The sequence below is a fragment of the Lytechinus variegatus genome, chromosome 1, assembly GCF_018143015.1.
Source record: "Lytechinus variegatus isolate NC3 chromosome 1, Lvar_3.0, whole genome shotgun sequence".
In the NCBI taxonomy this organism is placed as follows: domain Eukaryota; kingdom Metazoa; phylum Echinodermata; class Echinoidea; order Temnopleuroida; family Toxopneustidae; genus Lytechinus; species Lytechinus variegatus.
Window position 1 is genome coordinate 67,285,035 of NC_054740.1, and position 20,893 is coordinate 67,305,927.

Consider the following 20,893-nt stretch of genomic DNA (forward strand, 5'->3'; position numbering starts at 1 on the left):
TAAGGGTTAAAATTAATATAATCTAATTCCGTTACAATAAATAGATTAAAGCAATTAGGTGGGCGGCATTGAAAACGGAAGCCGATGCCCCCCCCCCCCTTCCTGGGCTCTCATCTCCCTCTTCCTAACTTTCCCTTTCTTTCACGCTTTTCACTCTCTCCCATCACCCCAACCCCTTCATTCCCCATTGTCTCTTACTTACATAAGAAAGCACGGGTCATATATGCAATGTTATTGAAATTAATAATACATGTAAGTGAAAAAAAACTAGTTCGTAGATATATCTACTTTAGTTTTTTTTAATTATCATCATAATAATTACTAAATTATTTAATCGTCGATGTAGGCCGAGAGTTCTGTAAAAATATATGAAAATTAATTCAACACTACAGTCTATTTCAATGGGATAGTTAATAGCTAATCTCTCATTCATTATCGTATACAGGATAACATTTTATTTTTTTTTCTGTTAAAATTATTTTTGTTTACATGTGAATATGTGAATTGACGGCAGAAACAGCAATATGAATACGGTCGCTTGTGGCGTGCTGCTAATTTTTATTGTATTATAGTGGAAAAATGTTTCCCGGAGATATCTTTTATCTCGTTTAATTTCGTGATACAAGCCCAATGACGTGAGTAAAATTGCTTTATATCGAAATTACTAATTTATATTGTATTTTCAACCGAGTGAAAGGATTGAATATCAAAATGTAATTGCTAACATTATGAGTCAGAATTATTCCGTGATTGAGTATTTTGAGTTGTTCACCCATACGTCATTCGTGTACAAGACTAACATAGATTAGATTATGTAATTGGAAAGTGCAGTCGTTTTACGTACTATGCTAGTGCATGGTCGTGTAAAGAATCATGACCAATACAAGGCCTTCGGGCACACAATGAATGTATTCTTCAACAGTCATAAAAAACAATTGTTGAAGGTGCTTGATCGTTTTATCAAGGGCACAATTACTTTGATATGCCCTTGAATGATGTCAAGGTCATTTATATTAATTTGTTGTTGATGTGAATATGTGAACCTATAAAAATTAGGCAGATAGATCGTAAATTAAGGCGTTATTTATTTGTTTTTTTTGTTGTGAAATCAAATAAAACATTAATATCACTTTGTATAATCATAATAACAACCATATAGTTTTTAAGTTGAATTAAATTTATCATGGGGGCCGGGGAGGGGCATAGTGCCCCTCACTTTTTGAAGCACTGAAAAAGCCCGTTTACGCAAGAAAATGCCCCTTCACGAACGCGTACTGTGCCCCTTTCACCTTAATAGGAGGACCCGTTTTATGTGTTACCAAGTGCTCTTTCTCGTATTAGTGCAAATTTTTAACAAAAAAATGCCCCGGCCTCGCACTCGAACGTATTCTGTGCCCCTTTCACCTGAGAAAGACCCCCGTTTTATGGGTTATATAACGAGTGCGCCCTTTGCCTTCTCATCTAGGTGCCTGTTCTTCATATTAGATATTTTCTTATTAGATATCTTCATATTAGATAATCGGTCATATTTGTTCTACGGCGGCCGTACGGCGAGTGGAAAACAGCCGTTTTAACATTTTTTGTACCAGCTAAGCAAGGAAGTGTTATATAACACTTCCCTGAGTTAAGTATATGTGGCTTGCATAAAACGGCTGCTTTCGACTCGCCGTACGGCCGCCGTAGAGCAAATGTGACCGAGGTATAAGTTGTCCTTAAACACCACTCTGTACGTGCCCGATGAGAGCCCTATTTCTTTATTAAGCATTCTGCTTTCTTCTGCAAGTGCATCCTTTAATCGCATAATCCCTTTCAAAATATGATTTGCCCCTTTCGCTTCTTCTTTTTCTTTTGATAATGAAATTCATCCCTTTTACCTCTAATTGAATGCCCCATTTTAAAACGCCCTTATCAACTTTTGATAAACGCCCCTTTTCTTTTGTACTTTGTTCAAAATGTTAAGTCTTTTAATGTTCTGATGGCATTCCTTTTCCCTTGGAGCAAGACAAGTGTTCCTATAATCTGGAAAGATATAAACGAAATAAAAGGTGCCCTGTTTCCCTCTGCCGCCCTCCACTTTCAACCTCGCTCCGCTGCTCCTGGTTTATAATTTATTTTTACTTGCACATTAATAAGAATAATAATGATGATGATGTCTATGCTGCCACTGCTGTTGATGATAATGGTGATGATGCTGATCGTGTAAATAATAACACTAATAATACTAATACTGTAAAAAATGACGACTATTATGATGATGACGATGATGATGATGATAATGATGATGATGATGATGATGACGACGACGACGTTGATGATGGTGAAGATGATGATAATGGTGATGATATTGATGATGACGACGACGTTGATGATGGTGAAGATGGGGATAATGGTGGTGATGATGATGATTACCATGATGATGATGGAGTTAATATTACATGCATCATTATTTGGTGCAAATTGAAAGTATAGGATGAATGTTGTGGATTGGTAATACAGTTATATTTTTGTGGTTGCACACAATTAGCGATATGGACTAGTAGAATAAAGACAGTGGGTGGTATTCGGATATAATGATAATAATCCGCTTTTACATAGCCCTTAAGCACTTTACAGATATAAAAATCGAATGATGTATCCCTTGTCTAAATAATAAATTTTAAACCACCCTTCTATGAAATGCTGGAATTCATAATATTCGTGACAATTACAATTTATCAATTAATTTATTAACATTTATTTTATTTTTGTATTTTCCTATTCCCTTTACACGTCTTAATTAAAATTTTAACAACTATTTTTAAGCGTGATAACAATATTTGTAATTGATGAATAAGTTGACAACTAGCACTCCATAAAATGTGGTCTAAGTTATCAAAACCATGGCTATCAGAATATGGCCCAGTTAGTTAATTTCTATGGGTATAACGTAAATTTGCCTCGACACAACCCACAATCTGCATCTGCATGATGGCGGTCCGTAATGACTAAGAATTCTTGCCAATTTTCGCTCGCTACGCTAGATCGCAACTTTTTATAAATTTTGCTCCATGCCCCATATCTGGCCCCTTATAATTTTTGGATTATTATTAGTCCACTACATTTTTGCTGAAGGAAATATGGCTGAGATTCGAACCCACGACTCTCTGATTGAAAGAAGAGAAACAAAACCACTAGACCAAGATGAACGTTCACTAAGCAATGACATAGAAATCTTGCCTATGGTTGAGATGTACGTGCCCCCTTAGATTCCGTGTGATTTTTAAAACTAGAATAAGAATTTTAACGGTGGGAGGAAAGCCAGTTCAATTAAATTGAAATGAAGTTGATTTCTTGTCAAATGAATGAAAGTTTGTTTCTCGGCGATGACGGAAAGGGATGTGCACTTACTAAATATGCAACACATCCTGTCATGTGCAAATGATGTCATATCACAATTGTTTTAAAAATTCATTTGTAATATTTTGTGATTGCATATTGAAGGACAATGTAGTGAGTTCAAAACAAATCCGCTTCCAGGGATGATGCTACGGGGGCAGAGCGATCACCCTCCGATCGCCCCTCTATGGTTTTTCAAATAGTGAAAAACATGAGAAAAAAAGGGAAAAAAGAGAACAAAGGGCATAAAATGTGAGGTATAGGTCGCGTAAATTGTTATCTTCCCTGACTCCTTACGCCGACCCTGTTCACATAGAGGCACCCGATCGCGACCCCCCCCCCACACGCACACACTTACACAACAGTCAGAAACAGAAGAGAAACAGCAACTCAAAAGGGGCGATTTGGAGGCAAACCTTTGCTTAAAGGTGTCGTCATATTTACTCTTCTCCCTTCCTTCTCATACTTTTCTTTCTCTCTCTCTCTCTGTTCACCGGGCCCCTCCTTCTTCACTACTTGAAAATCATAAGGGCATATACCTGGCTGGAGTTCAAACGCACAGTGCTCTTAGCCTAGCAGGCAGCTACTGATTTTCTCACATCTTTTGAACTTAACTTGAACATCTCTGGGGCGCTTAACCCCCCCCCACTAAAAAAGTAATGAATGAATGAATGAATAAATAAATGAATAAACAAACAAATAAATAAATAAATGAATAATGACCAAGTAGCCACCAAAAGAGAAAGGTGAAATACAATATAAATTTCCGAATATTATGTCAAAATCTATCACAAAATCGAATTCTATTGTAAATGAAGAGACTTTAATAGGAGGAAATTATTTGTTTACAAATTTTCGGTAATACTCTTATTTGTTTAAGATCTGTATGCTCGATCTATAATTACAGATCGAGCAGTAGATGACAGGTTCGAATCCCCCTGGTTCCAATTTTTTCTGACTTATGAATTTCATTAGAAATCGAGCATACCGATCTTAAACAAATAGAGAAATGCCGAAAATTTGTTAACAAATTAAAATCGAACTCATTGTTTTGTAATAAACATCTTGCAATTTTTGTTTGCAACTTTTTAACAATTTTGATCGGTATGCCATAACTGACCCCCTCCTATTTCTGGCTCATAACTAGAGCTACATTCAAAGAGGAAATCACTGCCAGGGTATAAAGTCCAACGTCAAGTGCTCCGATACGAAATTCTACGTGAGCCCGTCGAGAGTATGACTATTCCCTCGTAATCAGTGTTTATATTCATAATTATCATAAAGGATTAGGCCTCTCATCCAGTAATGGCCTTAATTTAGAAGACAGGTTACGGACTGTAGCTGTATTAGGGTGGTGATATCAATTCTGCCCACTCCTGGATCTGGGGAAATCTTAATTTTGGAAACTCACCCGTTGTGCACAGTCAGGTTAGTATATTGACTTCAGATTTTTCATATCACGTTTGTACTAGATATAATATCTTTGTGATATGGCCGATGGTATGAGAACTTTTTTTCGTGTATATGATTATTATGTACATGTAGGGTATATTTGAAAATTATCGGAATCATATCTATCAAAGAACAAGAAGTGAAGTGTTGTGGTGCTAAAGAGAAAGCCCGCTGATTAATCCAGTTTGAAGGCTGGGCGATCTTTTCTTTCCGGGGGATTTGCAACAATGATGCTACATGAAGTCTAGTGATATAAAATGAAGATCGAGTAACGAAAGAAAGAAGAAAATTCATTATTACTGAGACTCAAATGTTAACCATTTATGTAAAGCTTGAGTGTAATAATATCGATACGTAATATCTTATCATCGAACAGTTTTTGTCTCACCTGCGAAGCAAAGTGAGACTATAGGCGCCGCTTTTCCGACGGCGGCGGCGACGGCGACAGCGGCGGCGGCGGCGTCAACATAAAATCTTAACCTGAGGTTAAGTTTTTGAAATGACGTCATAACTTAGAAAGTATATGGACCTAGTTAATAAAACTTGGCCATAAGGTTAATCAAGTATTACTGAACATCCTATTAGAGTTTCATGTCACATGACCAAGGTCAAAGGTCATTTAGGGTCAATGAACTTAGACCATGTTGGAGGAATCAACATCGAAATCTTAACCTGAGGTTAAGTTTTTGAAATGTCATCATAACTTAGAAAATATATGGACCTAGTTCATGAAACTTGGACATAAGGTTAATCAAGTATCACTAAACATCCTGCATGAGTTTCACGTCACATGACCAAGGTCAAAGGTCATTTAGGGTCAATGAACTTTGGCCGAATTGGGGATATCTGTTGAATTCCCATCATAACTTTGAAAGTTTATGGATCTGATTCATGAAACTTGCACATAATAGTAATCAAGCATCACTGAAAATTTTGTGCAAGTTTCAGGTCTCATGATTAAGGTCAAAGGTCATTTAGGGTCAATGAACTTTGGCCGAATCGGGGGTATCTGTTAAATTACCATCATAACTTTGAAAGTTTATTGGTCTAGTTCATTAAACTTGGACATTAGAGTAATCAAGTATCACTGAACATCCTGTGCACGTTTCAGGTCACATGACCAAGGTCAAAGGTCAATGAACTTTGGCCGAATTGGGTGTATCTGTTCAATTACCATCATAACTTTGAAAGTTTATGGATCTGATTCATGAAACTTGTACATAAGAGTAATCAAGTATCACTGAACATCCTGTGCGAGTTTCAGGTCACATGATCAAGGTCAAAGGTCATGTAAGGTCAATGAACTTTGGCCATGTTGGGTTTTTTTTTGTTGAATAACCATCATATCTCTGTAAGTTTATTGGTCTAGTTCATAAAAAAGGGAAATAAGAGTAACCATGTATCACTGAACATCTTGTGCGAGTTAGAGTAGTATTCAAAGTGAGCACTGCTGCTATATTGAACCGCGTGATGCAGGTGAGACGGCCAGAGGCATTCCACTTGTTAAGCACTACTAATCTGATTTTATTATTTTATTGTTTTTGTGTTTCTTCACCCGTAGTCAATGAAGATAGATCGACATTTAGCAGGCTACAATTCCAAATTTAATCCGTTCGGAAGTACGTGAAGAAATTCGATGATTACATTTTTTTAAAGAAAATGATAGACTTCGCTGTATCATTGCACCGAAGCAAATTATCATCAACTTCATTGTCATCACCACCACCATCATCATCACCATCATCATCATCACTGCCACCTCCATCACCAACACCGCCGCCAGCATATCATCGTCGTAAACATCATCATCAAAATCACCGTCATCATCATCATAATCGTCATCATCGTTATCATCCTCACCATCGTCTTCATCATCATATTCATCTTTATCGTCATCATCATCATCATCACCACCACCACCATAATATCCATCATTATCGTCGTTGTCGTCATAACCACCACCACTACCACCATTAATTTTGTTGCCATCGTACATCATCATCATTATCACTGTCATATAACCATTATCATCACAATCATCGTCGTCGTCATCATTACCACCACCAGCACCACCATTACAACCATCACAGTTAACACAACCATCAGCATCTCCTTTAACCCCACCACATCCCCATCTTCGTCACCATGAACCATTCTTGGTCATCCAATCACCTTCTTGTAATAACCACCGTCGTCATTTTTGTCGTCATAAATTCAGGACCCACTGGAGCAAGAGTGAAATCATCGAAGCGATGGACCAGCCCATCAATCCGTACAGAGGCCACCAAGACACCAACCCACCGGTACCTCGATATGGTTCCACCGATGACAAGGAGCGGGTCAATAATTCGGATCTTACTCCAAGGAGTGCAAGTACTGTTCATATCATCACAAGCGACGACAACAAGGAGAATGAGGATATTTACAAGTTTACCCCTCACGTTCCGGTATTACACGTTTTCAGTTTTCCTAATCATTTCTTGTTGTAGGCCTATTTCTTCTTTTTTTTTTGGGGGGGGGGGTTCTCTACCCTGTAAGAGGAGAACAAAAGAAGAAGATATAGTGGAATAAGAAGCAAATGATAAACATTATAAAGAGGAAGAAGTAATTATACTTGTTTTTTCCTTTCGGGGGGGGGGGGGTTCTCTCTTCGTATAAGAGGAGAACAAAAGAAGGGATAGAAGAAGCAAAATAGAGGATGAAGAAGCAAGTACACTTGCTGTTTCCTCTTTATTTTCTTCTCTATTTTTCTTTCTTTCTTTCTTTTTTTCTTTCGTTCGTTCTTTCTTTCTTTCCATCTTTCTTTCTTTTTCTTATTTTTCTTCTCCTTCTTTTTCCTTTTCTTCTTCTTCTTCTGCTTCTTATTCCTCTTACTCTTCTTCCTCTTTAAAAAATAAAACTACAATAAATTCTAATTACATAAAAAAACTTCGGTGAATTGTTAAAAGGGTTCGTACTCCAGGATGAAAGTCGTTACAGACTTTATGAATAAATTTCCTTATAAGTAACCCAATTTGAAAAATGTGTATTTTGGGTTTAAAAATGAATTATATAAATTCAGTAAATATCTAAAGAAAGAATATCATAGTGAACACTTTTTGCGAGAGTGATCACGATTTTCCTTGTTGACCATAGTAGATTGCGGGACAAATGAATACCCTCTAGCGATATATATCATATTTCTTTCATATTGATAAAGCCTTTGCATGCAAAAGAGATAATAGACAAATAATGATCTATAATGTGTGTTTTTTTAGTGTAACTTTAATCGTCTCTCGTTTTTAACATTGTCCATTATTTTCACTTTCCTTTTCCTGTAGGTAGCATACGATGAGACTTTCAAGGAATCCGAATCTGTTAAGGGATTTCCCTTCATGAAAGAAGTAAACGGATCGATTTTCAAATACACTCACGTAAGTATGATATCATATCAATAAAAACCTTCTAAAATAAGTGTAAAATTCACTCGTTAAGGAGTGAAGTACGATTAAAGTTGACATGAAAATGATTACATTTTACTAATTTTCAAGTGACCTTATTAATCGCTCAAAGATATTACCTGAAGTCAACAGAACTGCAAAATATGTATTCACTCTAAAAATTCACCAAGATCTACGAAATCTTGATCAAACAGTGATGAGCTCGCAGAAATGACTGGGTCGAGAGCGGATCATCTCTTTACAACAGAACTGTAATCTTCACTATTGATGTTGCAGCATGCCCGACATAGCAGTTTGGTCTATGTCATGTGATGTTGTGAACAGAATGATCATCTCTCATAATCGGTTTCTTGTAAACTTTTACTACATAACAGTGGCGGATCTAGGAGGTAGGGGTTTAAACCCCCACCTCGGGCTCCCTAAAAATAACTAAAAAAGGAGTGTGGGATCAAACTTCAACACCCCTTCCCTGTTTACAAGATTCGCACAAGCAAAACAGGGGGGGGGTAGAACGCATAACGTCGCAGCTCACCGTTATTGGATCAAACCAACTTGTCGAACCCCCCCCCCCCCCCTCTTTGCAAAAAGCTAGATCCGCCACTGCGTTATTGACATAATAATGTCTCTGCAGGAAAAAAAAACAAGCGTTTTGAATGTCATTATGATACATCATGAACCGATATGGGCTGTTTTGACAGGAAACAAGAGCAGTTTTGACATAGTCTGTCTTGCAAACCCTTCACTCGAGTAAAGGGTCTTAATTGCAGCCTACTCATGCCTGGTGTACTGAAGACCCTCTCGCTCTGAAACAGCGATTTTTGTATGTGCTAGTCTTTGCGTGGAGACACACTTGTTGATCAAAGTTTCAATCAGGGCCTGTGCCTGCAGACTAGTTTTGACAGGGTAAAAGCGACGTGTTCCGTATGATATGGATGTGAACATTATTTTCTTCATGGCACAATTTCAAAATCGTGTCTACTTGCTAATTTAGTCGTTCGTATACGAGATTTAGAAGGACAACATTTTCAAGATGATAAATTTACACCTTTATAAAGCTGCTTTGAATATAGCATGTTGAATTCAATATCAGGACTAACAGGACAAGTGCAACTAAGAATTTTATATTTGATATGTTATTATTATTATTACAATTATTATTAGTAGTACTATTATAAATATTATGACAATTATGATTATCATTAATATCATCAATTATCATCATCATTATTATCATCATTATTGTTACATGTATTACTTTATTTCTTTATTTATTGTTATAATTATTATTATTATTATTACCATCATAATCATTGTTATCATCAGCATTATTATTATTATTACTATTATTATTATTATTATTATTACAGTTCGCCCTGTACGCCACTCTGACCCTCATCCTCGGGCCCATCTTCTCCTTCGTCTGGGCAATCGCTTTCGCCCTCTTTCACATCGTCATCATCTGGCTGATCCAACCCGTCATCAAGTTTGTCTACTTGGGGCTCAGGGTCTCCAGTCTCCTCTTCGCTCCAAGCATTCGACTGTTCCTTGACCCGATCTGGATTTCGACCTCCTTGGTCTTCTCCAACATCCGGGCATGGTGTCGGCTGAACAATTCGGATATAACCTTAAACGTGAAAAACAGCCAAGTTTAGCACGCAGGACTCATGATATTGATTATGCTCCAGAATCGTCCAGTTTCACTATTACAAAAGTGTATGGTGGTCATTGTTTTATTTTTTTTGGCATCTATCTAGCACCATTTCTCGGTAGTCTTTTATTTTTATTCAAAATATTCCTTTCAACACTTGCTATATAGAAATTGGATATATTAGGAGCTATAGAAAGATATTGTATCCGGCAATTTTCAGCCAGTTCCGTGCTTGAGAAGGGATTTTATGTAGACAAGACAAAATTACACCGATATTTTAGTTTGATCGGGTGCCCGGTCAAAATATATTTGTATGTAAATACGGTAAATTTAGCCAATAAAGCACATTTTTATTTTATGTCGTATTATCGTAACCGTAAATGGCACTGTCATATTGATATGAATTTGAATTGAGAAATCGATTTTTTTTTTGGTGGGGGGATTTATCAAAACTAAAGGATAGCCCTTTATAGTAGCGTAACTCATATTTGAGGGGGCCAGACATGGCTTATGGGGCAAAATGTCTTTAAAAGCTACACAATTTTGACAAATTTGCCTCGCCTGCAGCAAACAGAGCGAGACTAACGGCGGTTGCGGTGTCGTCAACATTGAAATCGTAACCAAGGTTAAGTTTTTAAAATGACATCATAACTAAACATGTATAAAGATCTACTTCATAAAACATGGACGTAACGGTAATGTAATATCACTGATCATCTTGCATGAGTTTCAGGTCACATTACCACGGTCGAAGGTCATTTAGGATCAATGAACTTTGTCTATGTTTTGGTTAACATTGTACTCTTAACCAAAATTAAGTTTCTGAGATATTATTATCAGGAAGTGTATGGATCGAGTTCATGAAACTTGGACAAATGAAGGTAATCAAGTATTACTGATCATATTGCATTAGTATAAGGTCACACATTAAGGTAAAATATCATTTAGGGGTCAATGAACTTTGACCATGATCGGTTTTTTTTTCTTCAAATGTCTATATTTTGAAAGTGCATGAATCTATGGCATGAAACTTGGACACAGGGTTAATCAAGTATCACTTATTCTTTTTCAAGAGTTTCAGGTCACATGTTCAAGGTCAAATGACATTTAGGGTCGATGAACTTATGATTATGAATGATGCTTTTGTGAATCTTTTTTTTTTTATCTTAGTTTCCAAATCTGACACTGCTGGTTAATTAAATCGCGTAAACCAGGAGAGACTGCCAGAGGCGTTCCATTTATTAATCCCATTTTATTTTATTTATTTATTCATTTTTTTTGGGGGGGGAGATTATGGCATGATATTCAGAGAATATTATAATAGTTCACTTTTTTCTTATAATAATAATAATCTTTTCCTTTCCTTCATTCTCTTCTTTATTGCTCAGTCGTTTAGATCCGGGAGTGGAGGGGGTCTATGGCCCACAAGCCCCCCTTCTGTACGCTAGTGGGACTTGACTAGGCTTCTATCATTACCTGGGACGTGAATGTCAACCCTTCAGCATGTTCAATTTGTTGTAAATTAATGCAGCTTTCTAAAAAAAAACTGACATTGACATAAAATATGGGCGAAACGAGCGAAGTTTTAAATCAGCGATTAATGATGTAATAATCAGGACTTATCGAACTGACGTTAGAATAAATGGGATAAAAATACAACAGACATAATTAAAAGATGCCCAAATTTTGCCCTAATTGTGTGTGTGGAGTGTGTGTGTGTGTGTGGGGGGGCCTTCAGTCAACCACCCCTAGCATTACACCCATGAAGTTCGGTGACACGACTTTTGCTCCTGCGATGATTGCTCCGGTCTTAATATCTCAGAGGGATTATAGATTGATATTGAGTTTTGGTTCTGAATAATATCAAGTCAAGGATTAAAGTTTATTTAGTTTTGGAGGTTGAACTTTATCGCCGGGTATCAGGGAGCATTTTTCGCCGGAGCAAATGGCATGAAGTTTAACTCTCCGCTTGGCTAAAGAAATGTTGATGTTAAAAAATAAAAAAAAAAAGAAGAGTATTGTGATGTTTTTCTTTTTTCCCATTTGCACTTCTACTTTCGGTCATGACCCTTTTTTCTTCTTTTTCCCACTTATTTTCTTCTTAATTCTATAAAGCACAATTTTTATTTCCTCTATGAAACATACGGGACTAGCCGGGGCTATAATTATTATGACAAAGAAATCTGAATTTCTAAAACCTTATAAAATCTTAAGAATAATAAACATATTTGTTTTTATTATATAAAAAATGTATAGTCACTAAGGTTCGCCTGTTCATCTTAACAATCTTGGAAAATAAGCAGCTAGGGGAACGGTTATTACAAAGGGGCTTAGCTAACTTGATTTGTCTTGTAATAACTATCACTATACGCTTGTCATGATAATGGTTTTCAATATCCAGGCTCTTTTAGCATTATGCAAGTCTGAACGCGGAAATAATACTTTCCGGTAATTCTATCTTTATACCATCTATTCATTATTACAATCGCTGCTCTTTTTCAAAATTGCATTGATTTAAATTTTGAAGGACTATCTGATTGTTACAAAAAAATACATAATTTGACGACTAGCTATCTAACATATATGATTTATTACATTTGATGTTTCATGCGTGTTCACATCATTCACAATATGTAAATACAGTAATATAGATTCATTACACAAAGAAAATGTTATATAAAGAAAAATTACACGTGAATACAATATCTCATTAATTGAAATCACAAAGGCCTTGCAACATAAGCATGAGTCCCGACATGAGTCATTATATAAACCAGTATTTAACACTTAAGACTGGTGAAAAGTTATACACATGTAGATACCTTATTGGAAATATAACAAACAATGGGCAAACAAAACTGGACCTACCGTTCTCTGCACAGATAGGCTCCTATTACGTTCTGAAATCCCTATATGTACATAGAGAAATTGCCAAACTGTTTAGTAATTTATAATTTTCATGATAAAATGTTCATCTATTTGAATTACATTAATCATATGGCCTTTGCAAGATATGTAATGTATATTTTTTTTCGTTTACATGTTTTAATCGTAAAATATACAAATATGATTGGAAACATTTTAAGATGGTGTTTTGACATTTTCTTTATTGTAGTGATCAATCTAAACTTGTCAATCATTATATCGTGGTTATAATCCACCCTGCCAACAAATACATACAGATTCAATTTAATGATTTTTTTAAACTTTATGTTTGATTAAGTCACTTCTATTTAGCTAAGTTCAAGTTTATACAATTTCTCAAAATTATTGCAATGCTTCGTGATGCTTTGTAATATACACAAAAAAGTAAGTCCATGCACCCTAAATCTAATTGCTGTAACTTTTGAACAGAATAATTCTGAGATATGATATTTCGATAATTTCGTAGGTGGTTTTTTAAACCCATTACGCAACTCCATGGGAAAAATGAGATTGATCGGTTGAGTCATGCATGAGTAATTAAAGATTGAATTAAAAATTTACATTTTTGAAAGTCACAAGAGTCGTTTTTCAGATTGTGCAAATACAAAGTTGGGCAAAAGTTGTTTTTAGGTGAATTTTATGGTGTTAATGCTGTTTTACTATCCATCATTTAGCCACTGCACACACAATTTTGATATTGTATGTTTATGGTTTTAAGTGAGCACAATATTGCAGGGGCCGCGGAAGCGGGGAGGGGGTTCAGCCCCCACTTTTTTCCAAAACCACAAAGCATATACAAAAATGTAAAAATGACCATACGATTGTGATTTTTGGCATGGTCAGCCCCCGCCCCCCACACTTAGAAAATCGTTCCGCGGCCCCTGTATTGTGACGTATAATCATAGGTGTTTATTGAAGTATCATCTAACACTTGTTAGATTATGTTGAAATTTGAAAATGTTGGTGGCTCCCCCGATTATAGACCCCTCCCCATTTCGAAATTCTGGATCCATCACTGAATTTGTCCATAAATTAAACTGATCCTGAGAAATTGTTAGGACAAGAATACACTTACGCATTATAAAGAGTATTCATTTCTATGTTTTCGAATGTGCTCGCTCAATCATAAAAATGTTAAAAGTTGGGAAAGTGTGTGGTGATAGAAATGATGGATGATAAACACAACAGCAATTAAAGTCACATTTGAAACCGAATTTGCCCTCAATATTCACTTTATTACCCTTTAACATGGGTCTGTGACATTGAAAATACCCCTTTTCTCACTTTGATGCGTGCTCACTCATCCATAAATAAACAAATCGATTTCATTTATGCACAGAATTCTGCCCATAGGTTGATAAACATTACAGTACTGACAGATTGCTAAAGACAGCCTCGCTTGAAAAAAGTTCCACCATATTGAAAAAAGGGTTACTAATTTTAAACATATTATGCACCCATAATGTAATGTCTAAGACAAAAGAAGTCAAAATTTTCACAAATGTGAAATGAGGCTTTGTTTCATGGACGGCTTTTGCCACTTCTGTCAACAATTATTTCATGAAACTTCGCACATGGCTTCAGAGTATTATCCTAAAGGCGCGCACACCAAAATAACCATTCGATACGGCACAGGCTGGGGCCAAGGCCTTAAACTTTCTTCTCATTTGCATAATTTTCGAATATTGTGTGCTCACTGATGCATTAAACATCGGGATTTTCATAAAAATCAAATCAAATGAACTATGCAAGGAAGTATGTGACAGATATCCATAGTTACAAATTACTTTTTTTTCCAATAACGTAAAAAGAGCTAATTACATTCCACATATTCATTCAAGCGTGAATGTTTAATTAAATGCCTTTGAATCATTGAAGCATGTTAATTTGTCATGAACATAACGAAAAAAGTTGAGAAAAGATCATATTCAATTACCAAAATGAAACAATACTTGCCTATGATATTTGAAAAATAGTATATTTGTTTTCAATAAATGTTCATTGAAACGTGAAACGATGAATATTGTTGTCATTAATTCGATCCCTTTTTATAGAAATGTGTCAAAAATCCAATTATAGCAAACTTGGATTTTGGACTTGTGTTTATTCAACCGTGAAATCTAGCCAAAAATGTTGCATCGTCTTTTAGAAAGTACCTTTTACAAGCCTTCTGACAATTTTCTAGGATGAAAATGTGGAATTAGTTCCAATAAAATGGAATCAAAGTCATATTTGTCTTGTGACTTTTGTAAAAGTGATTTTTTTGCCTTCTGACGGTGCTCACTGAAGCATGACGTAAAATACTTCAATAACATTTACTCAGAGGGTAGCTTATAAAATTACCTCCAGGCTCATTTGAAAAATATATTAAAATTTGCATTGAATCGAAAATTATTGATATTTGTTTAAGGAGGACTTACTTTTTTTTGTATATTGTGAACTTAAAATAAATACAAAATAATACAAAATGAATTCCATTGAACGAACTACAAATCACAAGCTCATAATTTTCATATCACTTGTTGCTTCTTAATGATTTATTTTCTCTACTTTTCCCTTTAACATGCTTATACAGCTTTCCATTTCGGTAATGTTTAGATCTAATGCTTATACATTAAAAGACAAATCAAATTTCATGTAAAATACATCTTTACCTCATGCCAAAAGGAATCAAGCAGTAATTTGATAATTTTCGCTATTCCGGGCCCAAACAAAACGAATTTTGTGAAAGTACAATAAACAAACAATCCATGCATGGATAAAATTTCAAGGTGATATATTCATACTGAATTGAAACTGTATATCCAATTCATTATCTATACAAACAAATGTCTAAGAATATCTACATACTTGGAAAATCTTCCACTTGATTCCCATGTTTCTCATCAGGGCTCCGTAACACAAAGATTAGCGATCAATCGCTAAATGAACTGACCAATCAAGATCAATGTTACACGCGCATTTGGCCCAAAATATTGACTATGAACCAATCAGAAGTGTTTTTCATATTTGCTATTCATTGCAATCCTTTGTGTTACGGAGCCCAAATCAATGAATTTGTGATCATGCGTATAGATATTGCATATTTTAAACAATATTACATTACCAAATATAAAAATCGGGAATTTATACCACTGATTTATAGAAATAACTTTTGACTTTGGCGCGAAACTTAAATGAAATTAATTATGTATCTAAATTGAAGGTTGAAGATATTCGATTTTCCACATTCATGCATCTTGATATTGGAATAATTTAAAAATATTGATAATAAGGGCTGGAGCACTTATATGCTAGCGGTCTGTGAGTTAAGAGAGCTGACCGGGCTTGCCCCTTAAATTGTCGGCAAACGGAGCAACACTGCAGCAGGAAGGAGGGAACAGGCCACACCAGGATCTAGCTAGAAATTCCGGTGGGTGATAAAAAACTGTTGTTTTTGAAATTATGTACTCGATTGTCTTTGTTAATATCTCTTTTTTCATTTGTTGTTGCTTCTATATCAAAAGGAACTGTTGCTGGGCTAGCGCCATGAGCGTCTCAGGATGATGACTTTGTGTATGCTCAATAAGATATCAAAATTATTATTAATATGGAAATCGAATGATCACGGAAATGCGTGGGTTGTGGAATTGCAGCTAGTCAGAAAATCTTGGTCGTGAAGTGCTTCCGATAAGTGGTGATCGATGGGTAACCCGACACATGCTCCGGCGACGATTGCTCCGGTGACAAATGCTCCCCAAAATGCGACATTTGCTTTTCGAGATTTGCTCCGCCGACATTTGCTCCGCCGATATTTGCTCCGCCGACTGTTGCTCCGCCGACAGTTGCTCCGCCGACAGTTGCTCCACCGACAAATTGCTCCACATTTAGCGACAAATGCTCCGGCGACAAATGCTAATCGAACGACACATGCTCCGGCGACAATTGCTCCGCCAATATTTGCTCCGCATGTAGGGACAGTTGCTCCGCCGAAATTTGCTCCGCATGTAGGGACATATGGTCCGCTGATTATAGCTCCGCCGAAAATGCCATCCACTGAAAATTGATTTTTTTTTTTTTTTTTTTTTTTAGTAAAACTAACAACGCTTCTTCTCCAAAGCTGTGTGGTCATTATCATTATTCTATATATCTTTAACATTCCTAAATGAATTGGTAAGCGGAAAGAAATGGTTTGGCTAAAATTAAATTTCCATCAGCGCTTTTATCTCCATTATTTTTCCCTTTCTTTCCTTGAAACCCACTTTCTTCCCCCGTCCCTCTCTCCTCCTGTTTAAATTTATTTTCTCTCTCTCTGCATTCCTAGTAACTTCTGCTCCTATTTCTTTTACAACCTCTCCCTTCTTCTCCTATCTCTTTCTTCTTGCTCTAATGCTATTTTGGTCTGTTTTCACTGTTTATTCTTCTAACTTTGTCCTACCCCCTCTAATGGAATTGAAAACTAATAAAGTTTTACGATCTTGTTAGAAAGGAGTTTCCTGTCACTTTCACTCCATTTTCTTTTATTATATTTTCCCTTCTATTACATGCAGTCAGTGTGAAAACAACTTTCCTTTTGAAGGACATGTACTACAAGAAAACGTTGATTTGAATAAAAAGAGAAAAATCAAACAAGCGTAACACTGAAAATTTCATCAAAATCGGATGTAAAATAAGAAAGTTATGATATTTGTAAGTTTAATTTCTCAAAATAGTTATATGCAAATGAGAGAACTGATGACATCACTTACTATTTCTTTTGTATTTTCTTATAAGAAATATACAATATTCAAGTTTTCTCCTTATTTTCCTGTGAAAAAAGTTTTATTTCTCCCTGAAAATGTGGAATTATCATTGTTCAACATTTCTTTGAAGGGGTAGTCCTAACAGTCCTAGTAGTCACGGGTCGTGTGGTCCAGTGGTTTAAGCATTGGACTCATAACCGCAAGGTTGTGAGTTCGAATCCCAACTCTGCCATTGTCTCCACTTTGATAAAAAGTTCGAAGAGTGTTATCTGTCGTCTGTTATGTCAGATTAACCTACGGGCTGATTAACCTAGACGTAAAAAAATGGTTATATACGAGCTTGGCGTTTACCAGCAAAAAATGTTGTCCTGCCAAATTCGTACGGGAATTAGTCACTTCTTAACTTTATTCTTATAAATCAACATAAATATATACCATAATCCTTATTTGAATAATGCAATCGCGAGCGCGAACATTTTTTTTATTTTATGTGTTTTGTCCTAAAATTTGAACATTCTGGACAATGTTATCATGAAAAGTTGTGTATGCAACTGTTTAAACTACAAATGCGAAGCGCGAGCAGAAATTGTTAATACACGCTTTGAACTGATCAAAAAGGTACCTATTAAGATTTGACTGCAGTTAGCCATGAAGGAGTTACATAATTTAACAATCAAATTATGCGAGCGCGAAGCGCGAGCTGAATTTTTTTTTAATTTCTAAAAAATGGAAATTTTTAGCACTTTTTGTGATTTCAACAGGATAGGTATACAACTAAACAATTGATGCGAGCGCGAAGCGCGAACGGAAAATGTCGAGATTAAGACCTAAAACGAGATACTCTATTCACGTTTTGCAAATTATGTAAAGGATGAGTAAAAGGGGATCTTCCTATATTAATAATGCAAGAACAGAGCACGAGCAGAAAATTGTTGATATTGTAATCTAAAACTGGATAATGATTTAAATAGAGAACAAGTTGCGTATCTGATGAAACGTGCTCGCGTGTGTTTCATATTTAGACCTAGAAACCAGGCATTCTAAATATATCTTTTATCATGAAAATCAATAAAAAAGGGTGTTTTCAGCTCTATATTTCAAGCAATTTGTAGGAAAATTGTGAGGTGGATATGGATCGTACTTAAAAAAACAAATAACATTTTTCATTATTATTACTTTAGGTTTTGACAAGAGACCAGGACATCATTAGGACAAGTCATCACAAGATCTTCCTATTCCTCTTGCTAAGTGCGAGATGAAACAAAAGGGACAATTTAATTATAAAATAATTTATCTTATTTGGTAAGCTATTATGCCTAAATAGGGCACGAAATCATGGCCTGAAAACTGAACATTTCAAGAACTTTGGTAATTATGAATAAGATGCACGAGTTTTAACAATTAATGCAAGTGCAAATTGCGAGCCGAAACTTTTGTTAGACTGTCACCAAATGTGGATTTTAAGAAGTTTGTTGTATAATCATTGGCGGCGGAAGCCAAAAATTTTAGGAGGGGACAACCAAAAAATTTTTGACAAGCAAAAAAAAAAAAAAAAGATTCTCGACCCCAACAAATTTTAGGAGGGACGTAGGAAAATAAATTGACAAGCAAAAAAAAAAAAAAAAGGTCATCAACAACAAATTTAGGGGGGACCGTCCCCCCCTCCTCAAATTTAGGGGGGGACACGTCCCCCCCGCTTCCGCCGCCTATGTGTATAATCAATATTGAGACATACATTACTTGCCAATCAAAATGCGAGAGTGCAGCGCTAGCTGATACGTTTTGACAATGAGATCTGCAAAGGGATATTTTGAAAACTTTATGGAATACGCGAAAATAATAAAGGTAACTGATAAGTTAACATTTGCAAGCGTGCAGCACGAGCAGAAAATATTAATGTTCAGATCGTAAAACTAACATTTTTAAAAATCACTTTAAAACAATCGATTTGTAAATCAAACAAAATAATGAACGTTCGATTTCCTCGGCGAAATATATTTTGCATATTGACTTCCAAACTTGATATTTAAGCTCCAAGATATGTAAATCAACTAACAGGCAATGAGAGCACGAAGTGCGAGCGAAAATTTTAAAAAGTGAAATATGAAAGATTCTTTTTAATTTCCAAGTCTTTCACTTGTCTTCTTCCTTTTCTCTTTTCCCTGTTTTCCCCCCTTTTTTCTTTTTTTTGCTCCGCCAATAGGGGAACCCGGGCCCCTCGCCCCTGGATCCGCCTTTGATATAAAGTTGACTTGAATTGTGAAACTTGAATGGTGAAACAAAAGAATTAAAAAAAGTATGTAACGCAAAAGGATGTAACAAATATTTTCGTCAGAGCAAGTGTCTTCCTTTAGGCCTAGTCTGTCGGTAGAGCAATCGTGAGCAGAGCAATTGTTATTCGAGGAGCATTTGTCGCAGGTATTTTATTTAGGTCTTATATTTATTTTTTTAAAGCAGCATGCCGAGAAACTGTCGATGGAGCAATTGTGGACGGAGCAATTATTGGCGGAGCAATTATTGGCGGAGCATTTGTCCCTACATGCGGAGCAAATGTCGGCAGAGAAAACTGTCCCTACATGCGGAGCATGTGTCGTTCAGGTAGCATTTGTCGCTAAATGTGGAGCAATTGTCGGTGGAGCAACTTTCGGCGGAGTAACTGTCGGTGGAGCAACTGTCGGCGGAGCAACTGTCGGCGGAGCAACAGTCGGCGGAGCAAATTTCGGCTGAGCAATAGTCGGCGGAGCAAATATCGGCGGAGCAAATTTCGGCGGAGCAAATGTCGGCGGAGCAAATGTCGAGGAGCAAATGTCGCGGAGCAAATGTCGCATTTTGGGGAGCATTTGTCACCGGAGCAATCGTCGCTAAATGTGGAGCAATTGTCGGTGGAGCAACTTTCGGCGGAGTAACTGTCGGTGGAGCAACTGTCGGCGGAGCAACTGTCGGCGGAGCAACAGCCGGCGGAGCAAATTTCGGCTGAGCAATAGTCGGCGGAGCAAATATCGGCGGAGCAAATTTCGGCGGAGCAAATGTCGGGGAGCAAATGTCGCGGAGCAAATGTCGCATTTTGGGGAGCATTTGTCACCGGAGCAATCGTCGCCGGAGCATGTGTCATGGATTCGATCGATGACCACATTTTATTTTCTTTTGGGGGGTTTCGGGTTTTTTTTTTTTGCTTCTCAAATTTCCCCTTCATGATATTTGACGTTCGGTATCAGCAGTGGAATTCGGAAGCAAGGGTTTTGATATTAGATTGTGCACTCTTTTGGAAATTTGAATGCGAGAGAAGGGAACGACCCCCCCCCCAAAAAAAAAATAATAATAATAATAATAAT

The 20,893-nt window shown here is 36.4% G+C and overlaps 1 protein-coding gene across 1 annotated transcript; it reads left to right on the top strand.

Moving 5' to 3' along the window:
- The first annotated feature begins 4,587 nt into the window (after positions 1-4,587).
- Positions 4,588-9,921, top strand: LOC121406515 (caveolin-1-like). Its single transcript, XM_041597526.1, has 4 exons — positions 4,588-4,803; positions 7,046-7,274; positions 8,148-8,240; positions 9,635-9,921. Exons 2-4 carry the CDS (start codon positions 7,080-7,082, stop codon positions 9,917-9,919), a joined length of 573 nt encoding a protein of 190 aa, XP_041453460.1. The 5' UTR covers positions 4,588-4,803; positions 7,046-7,079; the 3' UTR covers positions 9,920-9,921.
- The last annotated feature ends 10,972 nt before the right edge of the window (positions 9,922-20,893 follow it).

Bases quoted from the DNA above. Each gene is read 5' to 3' on its own strand.
- LOC121406515 (XM_041597526.1), top strand. From the start codon at position 7,080: ATGGACCAGCCCATCAATCCGTACAGAGGCCACCAAGACACCAACCCA. The intron at 7,275-8,147 runs GTATTACACGTT...CTTTTCCTGTAG, and splicing joins AGTTTACCCCTCACGTTCCG to GTAGCATACGATGAGACTTT. The intron at 8,241-9,634 runs GTAAGTATGATA...TTATTATTACAG, and splicing joins CGATTTTCAAATACACTCAC to TTCGCCCTGTACGCCACTCT.